General features: G+C 38.4%; 1 protein-coding gene across 1 annotated transcript in view; it reads right to left on the bottom strand.

Annotated features, from left to right (window-relative positions):
- Positions 1-17,765, bottom strand: part of LOC145551475 (semaphorin-6B-like) — a 59,851-nt gene that overhangs the window by 28,773 nt on the left and 13,313 nt on the right. The window contains exons 5-6 of the mRNA XM_081606455.1: positions 14,289-14,366; positions 5,272-5,330 (exon numbers count right to left, since the gene is read on the bottom strand). Coding sequence (XP_081462581.1) covers positions 5,272-5,330; positions 14,289-14,366 — 137 coding nt within the window. The remainder of the gene's footprint in view (positions 1-5,271; positions 5,331-14,288; positions 14,367-17,765) is intronic.

Genomic DNA, 17,765 nt, shown 5'->3' with positions numbered 1-17,765 from the left:
ATCCTTCTCTGTGGTCTTCTGATGCAGCAGAAAGACATTCCTTCAGTGATGCAGTCAAGAACAGCATTCTCATTTTATTTTATTTTATTTTTTCAGGTTTTTTTGACAGATATTAAACAAAACTGAATGATGCAAACTTCACAATTTGAGAGAAATAAAGAGAGGCGCAGCAAACGTGGCAGATTAAGAGGAGATGAAGCAGGTGGCTTACACCTACTTGACAAAGTTACAGCCTGGCAGCGGGCCATCTGAGGAGGCCAGTGGCAGTGTTGTGACACAGGAGATGGTGGTGGAACTCGTAGCCCATTTGTCATTGCGCCCTGACTGAACGGTTCTGAAAACAGATGCTGCTCTCGCCTCCCTGCAGCTTTCTTTACTCTTAGAAGTCGGGAGGCAGGTTCCAAAAGCAAACCGTGAGCTTTTCTAAGCTGATCCAAGAGTACAAAAAAAAGGCCGTCTGGCCAACAACACAGACAGCATGCCGAGGAAGAGTGTGGCAATTTAACCAATTAAAGTGCTGTGAAAACGTATTCCCAGAGAATTCATATGGTTTTTGTTATTTTATCAGCTTTAAATGGTCATAAAGATTTTAATATCAAAGATAACCTGAGTAGGGAAAAAAAAATTATAAGTTTAAACCAACCTTGCTTTGTGTAAAAACTTTATATATGTGGAAAAAATTAAGAGACCACTTAACATGACCAGTTTCTCTGGTTTTACTTTTCATAGATATAAATGTTTGAGTAAAATGAACATTGAGTAAAATGGAGCTCAAAATAGATTTGTAGCCCTTAGTGGAGCTTATAGATATCAATGACTTATGTTTCTTATTCTTGGGTTTCTTCAGATTGAGGTATGTTGTGCTGCTTTTGTTCTTCAGGTTGATTCGGATAGCTAATTTTTAAAGAAAAAATTATATATTTTTTTGTCAAACTTAAACGAAAGAAGAAATATTTCAGAAAGAAGATTCAGTTTTCATGGCACCATCAATAATCTATGCATACATATGAAAAATGAGCAAAAAGTACAAACACACAAATGTGATAAGTGAAAATCTTTCCTCATATTTTTTTCTGTGACGTCGCTCTTCCTGTCCGCTCACCGTCTCGTTTCAATATTCATACATCTTATCACCTGAGCCAGTTTACGCTTTCAAACCTCAAAGTTTTCCTTCGTCCTATGATCTCTCAATCTCTTCCTCATTCCTTTTTGCTCTGCCCTTTACTCTTCGATTTGATTTACCCATCCTTCCCTCTCCACTCTTGCCCTTCTCAGTCCCACTCCTTTTCCCCTTGCAGCATCACCCTTGAAATCTATTCGCCTGCCATCAGCCAGAAAGGAGATGAAAATCGATTCTCCTTCCAGCAACTGCTTCTCCCTGGTTAAAGGGAGAGGGGAGACAGTTAGCTGGGCTCTAAGTAAGGCCGTCCATCCATCTCCCTTTGTGGTCTGACGACAAGGCTGCTCTGAAATCGGTGCAGCCCCGACTGAGACAGCAGAGAAATGAGTAAAAGGAGAGCCACAGGGAAAGCAAACGAGCCAAAACTACATTGTGCAGTAATAGACTTGCAATAAAAAGCGTAAGTATGAGTTCCAAAACTTAAATATAACCAACCTAACTTCAAGGACTTTAAGAAAAACAAGAACTACCTGCCTAAAGAAACCTCTGTGATAGTGACCAACCATGTGACGAGTTTATTTTAAAATTTAGCATAAAACTTTACAATTATCCTCAACATAACATTACCACTTGATCTGAAAGCTATGTGACTGTGCGCAGCATGTTTTTAAGGTCACAATTTTTTTTTTGTGCACAGCTTTCAAAATTAGTCAACAGATTATGAGATATTTAAGAAGCTCTCCAAATTTATCGTAGGCATTTGCATCCTTCACGATGACAGTGAAAGGGAGACTCTTGACTGCTGTGATTGCGACTATGCTAACTGCGTTAGAAGAGGAAACTCCAGTCATTAAATTTCACGGCACTCAAAGCGAAACACTAAGTTTATCAAGTACAGCTTTTTCAGAAAGTTTTCCCCACACCTTTAACATTACCTGGAACCACGGAAATAAACGAAGATGGCAGTTATCAATGAGCCACAATGGGGTGTGAACATGAACGCTTTAGATTAGCATAAAAACATGGTCAGCAGGATGATGTCAGCTTGTCTTGAGCTGTCAGATGAAAATTATCTTTAAGGAAAATGTATTTTTAGATGACGTGTAGCTGGAAACCATGTGAACATGTTAATCTAATTAGCTAGATGAGCATATTGAGGCAAACGTTTAGAAACCCTGATTCGGGCAAAATCTGCAACAGCCGAAGCAGCCATAGGAGACGAGTTAAGAGGGACACAATCACGATACTAATCTAGATTATATAAAACTGATTAAATGTTTTGCCTTTGTGGAGTTATTCGTTTTTTAATCATATCCACAACATTTATTTTAATACAATCCACGACTGCGACTTGGTACCTAAACCCTAATCCTTAGGGTTTTTTTCATAGGAAGAATAAGTGGATTCAACCAAAGGTTACCATGTTTATAAATGAAACATCCCACCACATAAAATTTTAATCTGAAGATAAAGGAAGCACAGCTAAAATCGAAATATAATATTAATCAGATTTTTATTGAACAACCTACAGAGCCACCAAGCAAAGATTTTAAAACAAAGTCCACAGTTTGGATAAATGTATCAAGTAGAAAAATGTTTTTATTGCTTTTGTTTTTAGCTAGATTTGCTAAGCGATTTATTTTATGTTACACATACTGAGCTTTTGAATAGTGACTGGAAGCCAGAGGGAGAGAACATTTCATTTGAGAGGCAGACACACAGAGTGAGTCACAGAGGGGGGAAAAAAAAATCTTGCAAAGGCAGAGAAAATGAGTTTGCTGAAATTTTCCAAAAGAGAGATAAGCCAGCCAGACCACAACTCTGCTTTCATCTGCTGGGTCAAGATACAGACAGGTGAAATGAGCCAAATACAGGAGACATGAAATATTCAGCAGGAAATATTTCAAAGAGCTTGTGCTAATGTGGACAAATCCTGTGTGAAGGTGTTTACAGGTACAAAGATGCAGAGTACGTGTGTCTTGAATGCATGAAGAACAACCCCGTAATAAACAGGAGCTCAGAGACGGACCCAGAGAGAGAGAGAGAGCAGACAGTTTTCAAAGTCTTAGTGGTGTCAGTGACAGTCTGTCATAACAACCTTCTTGAAGCTGTGCCTCTCTGTCTTCCTCTGACTGAAGATTGCGTGTGCAGAAGGCTGTAAAGATCTCAGCCAAACAGAGAGCATTAACAAGAACAACACGAGCGTCCAAGGCAAAGTGTCACATTTAAATTGATATTTGACGTAAAAATGGGTCACAGCCCATGAGATTAAGGTTATTATAATATCTCACAACAACTAAGCAAAAGTTGTCATGAACAATAGTTTACATTGTTGTAGACTTTTGTTCAGTTCAGGCATTTTTAACGGCGGCAAAATGAGCCCGATTATTCCTCAAAGAGAGGTCCGGGGGAGCAGAACATATTTAGGTGTTATTGCTAAAAGACCAGCAGAGAGCAGAGCTCTTCACCTGCTCGTGGGCGTCAGGAAAGGTTTAAGTGTTTAAATCTGGAACTAAACAGAAAGAGATACGAGTGCCAGTTCTTAGCAGCATGCCCACTTGCTTGCTCTGAGTCAATGATCTGGAAAATTACATCATTTGCACATTGTCTCACCTGCCGATCCACTGTGGACATTCTTTCTTGATATGAAAATGTTTGCAACATTTGTTTCAAAATGTCTGGGTGTGTTTCCTTTACGGGGCCTCCCCCCCCACCCCCAAATTATGGGAATTTATCAAGAAGTAAAAAAGAGTTCTCTTTTCTCGAGTTTCTTGGTCGTCTGTTGTGTGTGCAGCCTCTCGCGGTTTGGTTACACTTACGTCAGCAAAGTTAAATCCGCCACTTCTTTTCTGAACTATTGTATCATTTGTACATAAGTATGGAGACTATAGTACTGCAAGTGTTGATGTTGCACTTTTTGTTTTTATAAATGTTAAAATTGTATTGAAATATGACTTTCTTAAAAATAATAGAGTAAATGCATTGAAATGTATTTTTGCAAAAATCTCCATCTCATGAAAAAAATTATAAATGAAGATAAGATAGTTCATATTTGAGCAATAAATGTACTTAAATCTGTGTTGGTTGAACATGGAGCTACCCGTTGTGAAGAGTGAACTTGCACAGCGACATATGTTAGGTTGCAAATCAAGAATACTGACTGATCCTACCAATGATACAAGGGTGCAAAAATTGTAGCAGTTCTGAGTTTATATCTAACAAATTCACCCATCTTTAAAATTAAATCATAAGTTGCAGTGTCACCATATTATAAAATGTATTGCTAAAAGCAGTGAGACCTTTTATAAGACGATCTGTGTTAGACACAGGGTGAAGACCGTTTGGCAGCTCTTTGGAAGTAACGCCAACATTTTAATTAATGTTCCTTGCTTGTTTCATAAAATGCATACACGTGAGCTTAGTGAAGATAAATAAGTAGTCAATTTTCACCACATGTAGACTGAGCGCTGGCCCTCGATTACAGGGTTCACACCCCAACCGTGGTTCACTGGTCAGCAGATCTGAAGTGAGAGCACAGCATCAAACGGAGCACCCCTCTAAAGCTGGATTAGGCTTGTATGCGAGCACCCTCTCTGAAATATTCATCTCTCTTTTCTCCAGGAGCACGGCACATGAACTCGGGAAACTTTCACAAGAGATGGATTAATTTGCACGCTTTGGAATTAGCAGTAAGATCAAAGAGAGAGGATGTCAGGGGAGCATCCTAAAAACCTCTGCGTATCTATAGCAGAGATTACACTTTGCTTTAAATCAGCTTCTATTTTCATAACGATGCATAGAAAGAAAAAAAAGGCTGGAGTTTTACATATTTAGTTACTTGTAGATGAAGTAGAGCCTGGCACAAAGCAGATGCAAACAACAAATTGAAACAATTGCTCTTTATGCTAGCATAGGACAAACCGAGACCAGAAGGGTGTTATGCTAGATTTCGATGCTTGTTCTGCAGAGAGACGGAACTTGTTTTTAAAAGTTATTTGTGAATTTTCATACCAAAGGACCAGCCAAGTTAAAATTTCCTCCTGTTGCCTTTTTGTTGGAACTGAGAAAGTCATGCAAACATGTGGGAAATACAAGAAATGCCATTTACTTTCACATGTCCAGGTAAACCGACAAAGAATCGGTCCTCTTACCGTCGCAGTCACCCAAGTGGGCCACGTTTCCATGTTCAACATCTTGCTCGAATGGCAGTCTGCGGAGGATAAAAGGCACACTCATTAATCAGAGAGCACACAAGCACAGCAAGCCAGCGACTGAAACACAGAGCAGATCGGCCCTGATAGGGCTGCACTATCTCAACGTTACAGGTAAGGACTGTGGGAATCTTTACAAGTTTTTTTGTTTTTCTGGTTCAATTCAAGAAACTCGTTTTTATTTTGAGAAAGTGGATAAAAATTCATTAAGTCATAAAAAACAACTAAAGAGGCCCTTGAGGTATCTAATGTTCCATACCAATTACCATTCCAATTTTAAAGATAACCATTCCCGCCTGCAGCTGCGTCCATAATTAAGCTTATTCAAGCTGGATGACAAATATTTCTAGGTCAGCATGCAAGTCTTCACATTAAGTTTTTTTGGCTGTAAATATAAACTCCCCGTCTTGAAGGATTAAGGAGTTTGTGTTGCTTGCAAATATCAATTTACTTTAAATGCGCACAGCCAAACATGTTAGTCTGTCATCTAAACAACAAATACTGCTCAGTCTGCATGTAGGCTGATAATGGCGCATTTTTACTCCTTGTACATTCTTCCAGGCACAATGACTCATTTTCCAATAATATTCAATAGTTGGAATAGGCATCTGATCACACTGAAATGAATACTTTGTCATTTGTATAATATTTTCATTTTTTTAAGAATGACAGCATCAGTGAGAATACTTAAAAAAATACAATGCATGAATTAATAAATGATCTGCATGTCATTAGGTAAAGTAGGTATTTGCAAAATGGGGCCCCAATTCTTAGAAAAACCTTACTTGCCAACACAGCAGGTGTTATTATTATTATTTTTTTAGTTGGCCACAAGGTTTGAACACAACTCAGGAGGAATTCTGGCCCACTCCTCTTTGCTTAAAGTCTCTAAATACTTGAGGTTTCATGACAACTTCATGACTTTTATGTGATTCTTTTTAAGCCACTTCTTTGTTGTTCTAAAGCCAATCTGCAAGATTCTGGCTCAGTTCAGAAGATTCCTTTCCAAGACTTTACTGTACATGCCTCTCCTAATGGGGTTGAAGTTATTTTGTGCCTTTAGAAGAAACTGCTCCAAGCTGACTGTGGGGAAAATTACTGGGTCATTCAGCATTTTTTTAATTCTCCAAATAGAAGAACTATGGCAGGAAACACACACACGCACATTAATAAAATGTGGCTGTTGCTTGTTCACAGTGTGAATAAAAGATATCTTAAATGAACAAAAAGTCTTGCACACATTGCACACATTATGACTGCGTTGGGTGCAACAGCAAAAATGTTTTGAAGTTTCAAACGTTTGGCTCTTAATCAAAATACTAAAAAAATATATCATTTTTTAATAACATGTGACAGTCATGTGACTAACTCGAGTGAGCAAGAAGGTTTCAAAAAGTGAATCTGTGAAAACATTACATGACGGGCTTAGTTGCAAGCAGAATTTGCTACATGGCAAATATTCTGAGGGGGAAAAAAAAGATCTTAAATGATCACATACAGGTCTATGTACTTGCAAAAATAAAAATGTTCTAGAAAACAAGCTTGAAGCATAACCTTTCCAATTGTTTTTTTTTTGTTTGTTTGTTTTTTCCTGTAGGTTCTATGGTGTTCATGTCATAATCGGTGTTTCATCCAAACATGGAGAGTTGGGTTTTGGTAAAATCATTTCATGCAAACCTAAGCTAGGAATCAACATGTTCTTCTGTCACAGGCAGATTTTAATCCATGCAGCTCAGTATGTTTCCAATCATGTTCTGACTCTGGTTCAAACTACCACCACACTATTAACACATTTCCCCTGTTTAACTTTGGGTTGATTCCTCCACTTTCTCATGATCATCTTCAGCCATGAGCCAAGATCTTGGATGGAGCTCAAAGACAGACTGATGGTCACTGTCTGCATTTTGTACTTCTACAGTCCCTGAATGAATGAAACACCAGCTGTCACTGATGGTTTCTGGACAACATTCCAGCCTTCTTCGGATTTACTTTTTGTTTCTGACGTCCTCTGAAAGCTCTTTGTTATTTCTGAGGCTTGGACCGTGAGAATCTCATGACTTTGAGGACAGGTGTGTTTTATACTCACAGCCACTTGAGGTCATGAGTGTCTTTATTTGGCTAATAGGACCAATCTGTTGGAGCCAGAACTTGGGTTGTGATCCTGATGGTTAAATAGTTCTTTATCTCAATGGCATGCAAATAATTTTTTTAGCTCTTAACATTACAATGTGTTTTTTTTTTTCTTTTTACAATTTTGGTTGACATTCGGGGCTGCACAGTGGCGCAGTTGGTAGAGCTGTTGCCTTGCAGCAAGAAGGTTCTGGGTTCGATTCCCGGCCTGGGTCTTTCTGCATGGAGTTTGCATGTTCTCCCTGTGCATGCGTGGGTTTTCTCCGGGTACTCCAGTTTCCTCCCACAGTCCAAAAAAAACATAACATAACTAAATTGCCCTTAGGCACGAGTGTGTGTGTGTGCATGGTTGTTTGTCCTGTGTGTCTTTGTGTTGCCCTGCGACAGACTGGTGACCTGTCCAGGGTGACCCCGCCTTTCGCCCGGAACGTTAGCTGGAGTTGGCACCAGCAACCCTCCCGACCCAACTGAGGGACAAGGGTGTAAAGAAAATGGATGGATGGATAGATGGTTGACATTCTCTCTCTCTGCATTGAAACCAAACTACTTGCTGTTCAAGCAGGAGGTCAACATCCATGACTATTTCATTTCATAAAAATCTAGAAGAATATTGTCAAATTATTCAAATGTTACTCTAAAAATATTTAAACACTTTTAATTGTGAGATTAAAGAAAAATGTATCTCATAAAAAAATGTAACTTATTATATTTCTGCAACTCATTTCCTATTTGGCCAACAGGCGAGAGCAGAAAACTCAACACTGTATAAGTTACAACGAAGCGAGGAAGTCCAGAGGAAATGAGAGCAGCTCGGCGCAGGCCAGGTGCTCTCAAAGAAAAACACAACTGCTTTTGGTTACGGCTCGTGTCGAGGGAACAGCCCCACGTTGCACCGCGCAGAGACAAACGAGACCGTTTAGTTTAGTCTGAGCACAACGTACTTGCCTGCAGGCTTCATTTAGAGCAGAGCTCATTTAATGAAATTCATGTGAAAGAAAAAAAAAAAGTTATTGTTTAGCGATTTAAGTGGAACATATGTGAAGGTTCTGCTTTAGCAATTTTTCAAGAGCAAAATAAAACGTACTGCATCCTGTTAAACTATATAAGCTTTTCCCCATTTGTTCAAGTAAGAGTCATAAGATTATTTAATGGGGATTTTATGTTGCAACCCAAAACCAAATGGTGCAGAATTGGAAGGAAAATGATATAAGGTTTTGTGACTTTTTACTGAACAAAATATTTAAAAAAAATAAAGTTTAGGTGAACGGCTGTACCTTTGTAGATGTTAAAATCTCGTATTGCTGTTCTTTAACTTTCACCTCCTTTGAACATCTCTACAACTTTATGTCTGACCTTTAAAAACAATTACTCCTACACGGTTTTAATTAGGGTTATCAAGCCGAAAGGGATTGGTCACAGTTTTCAAATTTTTTATTTCTAAACCGTTATCTTCCAATTTATATATATGAGCTGCTTTGTGTTGGTCTGTCGCATAAAACTAAATAGAATATATTGATTCTGAGACCACATTGTGACAAAAAGGGGAACGTTTAGTGTATGAAGACACTGCACCTGAACTGTTTGGTGATTAGTAATCGATGTAAACAACCATATGCAGTATCATCATCACACACACAGAAAACAAATGTCTAAACTGATTTCACTTTAGACTTTAGAGTAGAAAAGGAGCAGCTCGGCAGGAGTATCAGAATAACCTTTGAAATTGGTTCGAAATGCCACTCTGATTAGTTTTCTACAGATACGTCTGGTTCCTGCGCTTTGGCTGCAAAACAAAGTGTGCAACACACAGTGACATTTAAAAATCAAAAGTGACAGTAAGTGCTGAGCAAAATTCAGGCTTTGTAGGACCAACATAGAGAAGAATCAGTGGAAAAGGGGCTTCAATTTGTCAGGTGAAACTGAAAGGAAGAATATCAACAGTGTCTCAAACAAAAATAAGGAGGTGAGTTGCAAACAACATTACACAAAGTCTGTGCTGAGATTTAATCATAATCTGATTTGTCTGCAGTCTGAGGTGATTATAGTATCTTTCCCTCCAACATTCACAATAATTTAGGATATAGCGGGGTATGTTCAGATTCTTCCTTAGTGGTAGATGGGCTCGTCGATAACATTCTGTAATTGCATTAAATCTGAGCCCCGGGCAGCAGACCATCAAGTTGGCTATCATAAAGACCAAAAACAGGAAGGAGCAGTGGACCTGATGCTGTCCAAAGCCTGAGCAGGGGTTCACTGTGGAGTTTAGCAGCAGGGAACAATGTCTTGGCACGAGTTGATACAATCCATGGCAAGAGTGCATCATTCCCCCAAATCTTAAACACATCTTAATAACTTTTCATATTTTGGTTGGAATTTCTTTTTCCTTCAATGCATAATTGGTGAAAATCCTAATGAGCACATGAGGAAATAAGCCAAAGCCACGTCGCACGTTCCTATACAACCTAGATTATGACATTTCTTTCAAGATTTGTTGTTTTGTTTCTGGTTCCATGGAAAGCAAATATATGACCCACGTACAACATCTAAAGAATGAGAGCAGATGAGACGACTAGACTGCCTTTGAAAGTTTGATTTTACAATTAGAAAACCTTGCTGCACTGCAACCATTTGGCCTTTTAATGCCTCTGAAACACATTGATAAATGAGTTTAAATATGCAGTGGACGCATGGCAGATATCATAAAGAATAATGTCTTGAGTTCAGCTAGCTGCCTCATACTCTCTGCTAGACTACATACAGTCTGACAATGTTGCTTTTGCACATCTTGTACATTCATCCAGGTACACCAACTCCAACTCATTATTCAAAGCCTTCAAAATAAGACATAATAAAAACCAGATGATTTCCATGGCCCCTGCTGTTCAAAGTGTTGCAACATGGTGTCCAAAACTGAGGTGCTGATAACCTTTATTGCATTCCTACTAGAGAAAAATAATGCATCAAGTAATTATTATAATTTCCGGACAGAACATCTGTATACTTTTACTTTGCACCAGATTTAAAAGTACAAATGTGCTGGCAGGAGAACAGAGATGTTAAAAATTCAAGCTGAAAAGGATCATGAACGTCATGAAAGGTAAAACTTTCCTTCAACCAAAGTGGCACAGATGCAAACATAAAAAAGCAAATAGGAAATTACTGTTGCAGTGAGACATTTACATGAGGTCATCAAGGATACAAATGTCTGTTTATTTTTCCCTTTTATTAAGTCTTTGTGACATTAGGGGCCTTTGATCATGGCAATCAGAAAGGGAGAAAAGGGGAGCAAAGATCCCAATATGGAGAACCGCATACCTTTACTGGTTATCAGGCTCTGCGTATGGGATGCACACATTACCATCATTCCACGAGTCATTACATGCTTTGAATAATATTGTTGCCTTTCACTGATATTTTCAATGGCTCATTTCAAGCACACCTCATTTTTTTATACTGGATGCAACAAGTTTGATGTTATAATTTCAACTCATTCACACGGACAAAATAAGATGCACAGGCTTAATGACATACATAAATCTTTCACTACTACAGTGTTTGGATAAATCCTCCTTCGTAAGTCCCACTGCACAACCCACTAACTAGCCAGGATGCAAGTCCAAGTTCTTGTACTTCACCTCACAAAAAACATTCAGCTCTTTGAAACGTGTACAGAATTAATAGTTCCAGCAAGGCAGTGCTCCCAACCACACATCAAGCCACTTTTGCAATGGATAAGGCTGGATAACGTAAAGTTTCTCCAAATTATCTGGTGCAACCCTATTGAAAATAAATAACTTATGCTTAAAAGCCGAAAAAAAACCTAACCAGTTTAAATAATTTATACCAATTCTTCAAAAAACAATGTTAAATCTGGCCAGAATTGTGCTATGACATTCCAGATTGATAGTTCAAATAAATCATTAGAAGCACACAACCTAATATGACATTCATGTCAATGGTATGTTAATGGTAAACTTCTGACAGAAGCTGTGGACAATATTACTAACTATCTACTTTCTTTGATTTTATGCAGGGGCGGATCTAGAAAAATATTTATGGGGTGGCAAGAGGGTGTCAGGGAGTTTTTCAGGGGTGGCAGCATATGCCAGTATATATATAAATAGTATAATATTTATATATAGTATAAATGACAGCATAATGTAACAGACTGAATGTTGTGTTTTGGTGGATAGAGCCAAATAGAGCAGATAGAGCTATATATAGTGACTATGTCAGTATATATAGGGAGATAGTATATAAAAAAAAAATAAAATTAAAAATTCCCTTCTCACCCTCCGCGGGTGGTCTGTTTCATCCTCTGAGCTCGGGTCCTCTACCAGAGGCCTGGGAGCTTGAGGGTTCTGCGCAGTATCTTGGCTGTGCCTAGAACTGCACATTTCTAACACACACACACACACACACATATATATATATATATATACTATTTATATATACATATATAAATAGAACGTTTCGTTCACTCTCACGTTTAGTTTACACAGACCTAACATTGGACTTAATTTACTTGATTTACTTGTTGCAAAATGTTTTAACTTGCATTCATGTAGCACTGAGGATTAAATATAATTTCTTAAGATAGTATAGTTAATTATTTATATGTCTTTCATACTCCTGCTAATTGATATGTATGAGTTATGTCCAGAAAACCATTTTATCCCAATGCAGGACGAGCAGAAATCTGTCACAAAAATATTCGTAGCGCCATCATTTGTTATCAGATATATCTATTAAATACGACTTAAAATAAAGAGAAGAAAACTGATGTTTGATAAATTCTCCGTGATACAAATCTATAAACAATTTTGTTTCTGTTAGTTCTGTCAAGATGCAAGAAGGGGCAAATTCCTCTTATATTGGTCAATCGTTTTATTTTAAATATGCTGTAGGAGCCGTAGTTTGATGATTAGTTCAGTTTTTGTTGCTCGTTTAACTTTTAGGAATTGCAGCGGCTGCAGTGCGCCACAATAAAGGTACAATAACGCTGATAAACAGGTGAAGAACCAAACACCACTTCTGTTCTGCCTTTTTCGCTGTGTCGGCTTTACGCGGACCCGTTGCCATGGCAACCGACAGACAACAGCTCAACGAGCAGATAGAGCAGAGATTATTGATCAGAGGAATCAACACCAAAAAACAAACATTTCCCACACAAAAAAGTAGCAAAACCACCAAAACAGAACATTCAGTCTGTTACATTATGCTGTCAGGCTTGATGTCTATATTGTCATTATTAATAAGTTTTCGCCTGAGCACAGCAGTGGTTGATTAGCTCATTTAAACAGCTGCTCTACTGATGACTATGTGGGCGGGTTGACCTGTTTAGTGCTAACGGAACCAAAACACACCGAACTGCGCAGCACATGTTAAGGTTATCAAAGTTAATAGAAGGCTAGCAACAGTTAGGCTAGCATAACTGACCCACTGCTCACCTCTGCAATGTTTTCTTTAAGTTAAAACTTTTTACTCACCTGTTAAATCTGAAGCCCTTGTTATCTAATTCATAGGGTTGAATTAACCGCTAAATGTTGCGTCCATTTTTCAGATTCTTTGCGTGATTGTGGTATTTTCTGACCACCCATAATGTTGACTCACTGGACAGCAATGGCGCATGTGCGGCGCACGATAAGTCACGTAATGTCCAGTCCAGTAATTTATATCCAACCTATCAATGCTGCTGCCTCGCGCTCTGTCCTTCGATCTCTCTCACTTCCCGCTACTCTGCAGTAGGTGTCAGGTTACATTGTGTTGCATTCAATGTTGTCGGAAAAAAGAGATTTGTACGCTTAATGTCCGATTTGCCATAACTATTTATTGAATTCATAGTCGCCAGCTGGGGTGGCAACAGGGGTGGCCAGGCTCTCATTTGGGGTGGCAACTGCCACCCCATGCCACCCCAGTAGATCCGCCCCTGATTTTATGCTAAAATCAGAAAAGCACAATTACAGAAATACAAATAAAACCATAAAGCTAATGGTTTTAACATAGAAAGGCTCCTTGGTGACTTTTCCAAATCACAATCTCTAGTCGCATGACTGTCTGATGATGGCTACCTGAGAAAGGTTGCATTATTCCACAAAAAGGAAATTCTCAGAAACTCAATATGTATTCGATTGCAAACTTGACCGCCCTTGGTAAATCTAATCAAGACAAAACACAGAAGCCTTTAATAGTATAAGCAGCCTACCCGAGGCGGTATTTAAGGCCTATGTTGTCTGTTCAGCTGGCACTACACTTGTGTTTGAAAGCCTAACTCAATAAGCGGCTTGATTTATGAGAGATTTGATTTCAGTGGAGGGAAACGATCAAGACTGGAGGTGAGCCGTGAAGACAGACAACTGCAGCAGGAACAGCGACGGGTCTCACTCTGGTATGCAAACCCGACATCTCTGACACCTTCGCAGTGTGCTGTGACAGCTCAGTAGATAAACACACACACACACACACACAAAAACATTTAGGATGAGCCATAAGTACACAAAAAATAAGACTGCAATAGATGAGAGACAGGGTGAAAAAAAAACTTTAAAGACTAGAATCAAACTTAAAACTCCCAGTGTGGATAAATAATGCATGGAATATCTCTAAGGGTGCCAGTTCTGCTCTCAGAAGGCAGAAATAACCACGGGATGACTAATAATCAACACAAGAACAAATCTTTAGAATCAAAGGGAAAGAAAAGAGAGTGGTAATAAACCATGTACAACTTCAAAAAAGAGAATGAAGAAACAGAGTCACAGAGCAGACAGGAAATAGAAGCATTTGGAGTGTTTGCATGGGCGTGCAGCCGCAAAGGAAAAGCATCCCACCTGGTTCCAGGTCTGAGAAAGGAGCAGGTGCTTCCTCTGGTCCAGCCGCAGTACGGGTCCCTGGAGGCGATGCAGTTCCTGAAGGACAAGCGGAGGAAAATTAATTACCTCAACCTCAAAGATTAAACTAGGTTCCCTTAAGGAGGCCTCAAAGTTAGTCTCTGATCCACTTCATGATGATGATGAAAGCAACTTAAAGGGATAGTCATCTCAAACATGAAGGCTCACAGTTCACCAATTAGTGTAGTTAGTGCAACATTTTTACATATAGGGGTAACATCGTATTTATATACGCTTCATTGAAAACACACATATGCATTTCTTCTCTGCAACATAAAATGTAAGTGTTCTCTGTTTAAGGTCAATTAAAAATACAAACCTTTTTTTATGTATTTGCCTGCATAAAAAACCCCAAAAAAACATCAAATACAATCATTTAAATTTTAACATTTTGGTGAAAAAGTTAGTTTCAGGGTAACCAAGGCTGTAAAGGACACTTATGTGTTTTGAAAGACTAATAAAGAACAATAAATAACTGTGCTTTTGCAACTGACAGAGGCTCCATTAAGTTAAACATGGATTTATATTTGGCTTTGATCGGTTTTGGTTTAAAACTGAAATGTTTCCCAGCTGTCAATCAGGCCGTCATCCAGTGAAGATGAATGTAACCCGCGTCAGCAATACCTGGATGCCTTTCAGCAATATTTGAATAGATTTCTTCACAAAGCAGAAAAAGGTTCTCACAGCTCTCTATATTGCACAAATGCAATAGAGATGCTGACTGCCACTAAATTCTCCATCTACAGCCTGTAGAGGACATTTTAAAGTTTAGTGCAAAGGTTTCAATGTTTATTATGACAATAAACCATAAGTAATATGCGATACATTAATGACGTAATTAAAAAAAAAGTGCAGTATTTCATTGCTGGAAAAGTTTTTAATAGCAGTGTTATAAGTTTAAAATAGTAAAACAGTGAGTACACGGTTATCTTCGGAAAATTGTTTCCACCTCCAAAGGAAATCTGGACGTTTGCCATGGGTCAGTGTTTTTAGTGTTTTTATTTTTTTACAGTAAATCCAGCTGGCTGAGTAATCCTGTGTTTACGTTTGTCTCTTTCCTAATGATGGAGATGTTGATCTAAATACCTACGGGTACTCATGAGTTTGGTTTCCCCCTCAAAAAAGTCCCCACAACCAGAACATCCGAGTTCTTCATTGTTGTAATTTCAGTGCATTTTTTTTTGTTTGTTTATGTAAGGTTTAGTTGAGCATCCACAAACACTGAAGACGTCAAGACTTGAATCAGACCAGATCCATTATGCTTGACCATATTTGGGCTTTTAAATACAAAGGATATTTTTCAAAGTTTGACATACAAACCCAAAAAGACCAACTGGGTTTAAATTAACTGGACCTTGTTGAGTTGAAGTTGAACCAAATCAGGTCCTCAACGACTGGATATGCATCGAACCAGTTTCTCTCGTAAAGTGGCATCAAATGACAAACATGGCTAAATTTTACTTTAGTATAAAGAAACTGAAGATAAATCATCGTAACCCCGGTTTAGGAAACGTTGTCGGTGTCCATAGTGCTTGGTGTAACAATTTCAGTGCAACATGTTAATAAATTACACATAAAATCTTATATGGCTGTGTTTTCTTAGTTTCCCGAACATCAAATGCCACAAGCAGCATTTAGTAGTAACAAAGTAACAAAATGTCCCTTGTAACAGAAACCACTGCCCAATAAAATTGTTTGAAAAACCAATATTCTCTGTTGTAAAGTATTGCAGAGTGGATTACAGTCCAGTCCCCAATTATAAAACATTTAAATCCTCTGATGTTAATCTCTACTAACATTCTATAGACCTCAAACAGGTCTGACTGTAAAAGTCTAAATTGCCTGGTGTGTGCGGGCTGCAAATTCAACTTCTTCTAAATACTGAAAAAAGGTTTAATTGAACAATTACAACTAAATTGAAGGGGAGCTACACTTCACCATTGTCTATATGCTAAAGAAATACTCAAAATCACGGCTCACAGGTAAAAAAAAAAAAAAAGAGCTTGAACCGCTGAAACGTGACTAAAAAAATCATGAACCTACTCATGCACAAAAAAAGAACCCTGATACGCAAATATAATAAGCACACACGCTAAACACACCTCAGGGAGCATACGAGTGGTTTCCAAATGTGGTCTGGATTACACGCCTGCATGACTCACCTGCTCCAGTGAACACACGTGCTGCACTGGTTTGTGTTAGTGTGGCGGTGGACCCCAGCGGGCCGCAGCCACAGGTCTCGTGAAGAGAGGAGTGTTTCCTGTGTTGCTCTGATTGCACGGGGTGTAAGCAGGTGGAACGTCATTACATCGCATTTATGCATATCTTGTGTATTATGAGTGAAATTGACCATAACAAAGGAAAGCTGTCCAAATGGCCTGGGTCAATCTTTTTGGGTTTTACCTCTTGATTACACGTCATGTTTTGAGCATAGTGGTTAAAAGAGAAAAAGAAAAAGAAAACTTTATTATTTAAAAAAAAAACTCATAAAAGTAATGCCACTAATAAATGAAAAGGAACAAATGAAAACAACATGCTGAACATCTCCATATTTTCCAAGAACACCGTTTTTTTCCCCCTTCGAGTTGTTTATGATTTCCTTTGAATAAGTAATGCTTCAACACATTATTGAACTTTAATAATGACTGGCAGAAGAAAGTTGGGCAAGAGTGCCAATCGTTTTACTTTTTTGTTGTTATTTTGATGTTTATTAAAAAAGAAGTAAAGCATTGGAAGTTACACTCAAACTAGCACCGGCTAGCATTGTGTAGCAGTCGTTTAAGGCACGTAAAAATAAGGCGGCTTCAGTTTTACTTGCCATCATCTTGCAAATATGCGCACAACCAAAAAAACGCGTTTGGTCAATTTCACGGAAGGCTGTGATTTAGTAACTCGTGAAAGATTTACTCATTTTCCATGACAGCTCTCTGATTGTGTATACATCGTAAAGCCAATGCTGATTTGAAGCACAGCAGAGGAAGTTATTAGCAAGTTCTGCTCTAATGCAGCTGTGACAAAGCTCAGGGTTTCTCAAGAAAAAACCCTGTATTTAAAATCTTTTACTGCCTGAATCTTGACTGAGTTATTCATGAACATTTTCACAATCAACAACAACAAAAAAACAAAAAACACACACAAGATCATAAACAGATGTTCTAACAATGTAAACTATAAACTGCTCCAGTGTAATTGCACACAGGAACCAGGAAATTATCTTTTTTTTTTTTATCATCAAGTGATCAGAGGCAATGGAATCGGTTTCATCTTCCAAGTCATGCCTCTGTAGAGTCATGGCAAAATATAGAACCGGCAATATTTCTATAGAACTAAAAGCACCACATGGAGTCATTTTGTCTCTGCGTCAGAGGTGCTTGGGCAAACACGACATTGCACAATGTCTAACCCTAACCCTAACTT

This window comes from Poecilia reticulata, chromosome 4 (assembly GCF_904066995.2).
Source record: "Poecilia reticulata chromosome 4, P_reticulata-male-v2, whole genome shotgun sequence".
In the NCBI taxonomy this organism is placed as follows: domain Eukaryota; kingdom Metazoa; phylum Chordata; class Actinopteri; order Cyprinodontiformes; family Poeciliidae; genus Poecilia; species Poecilia reticulata.
The sequence above is the reverse complement of the archived record's forward strand: the minus strand, read 5'-3'. Positions and strand labels throughout refer to the sequence as shown.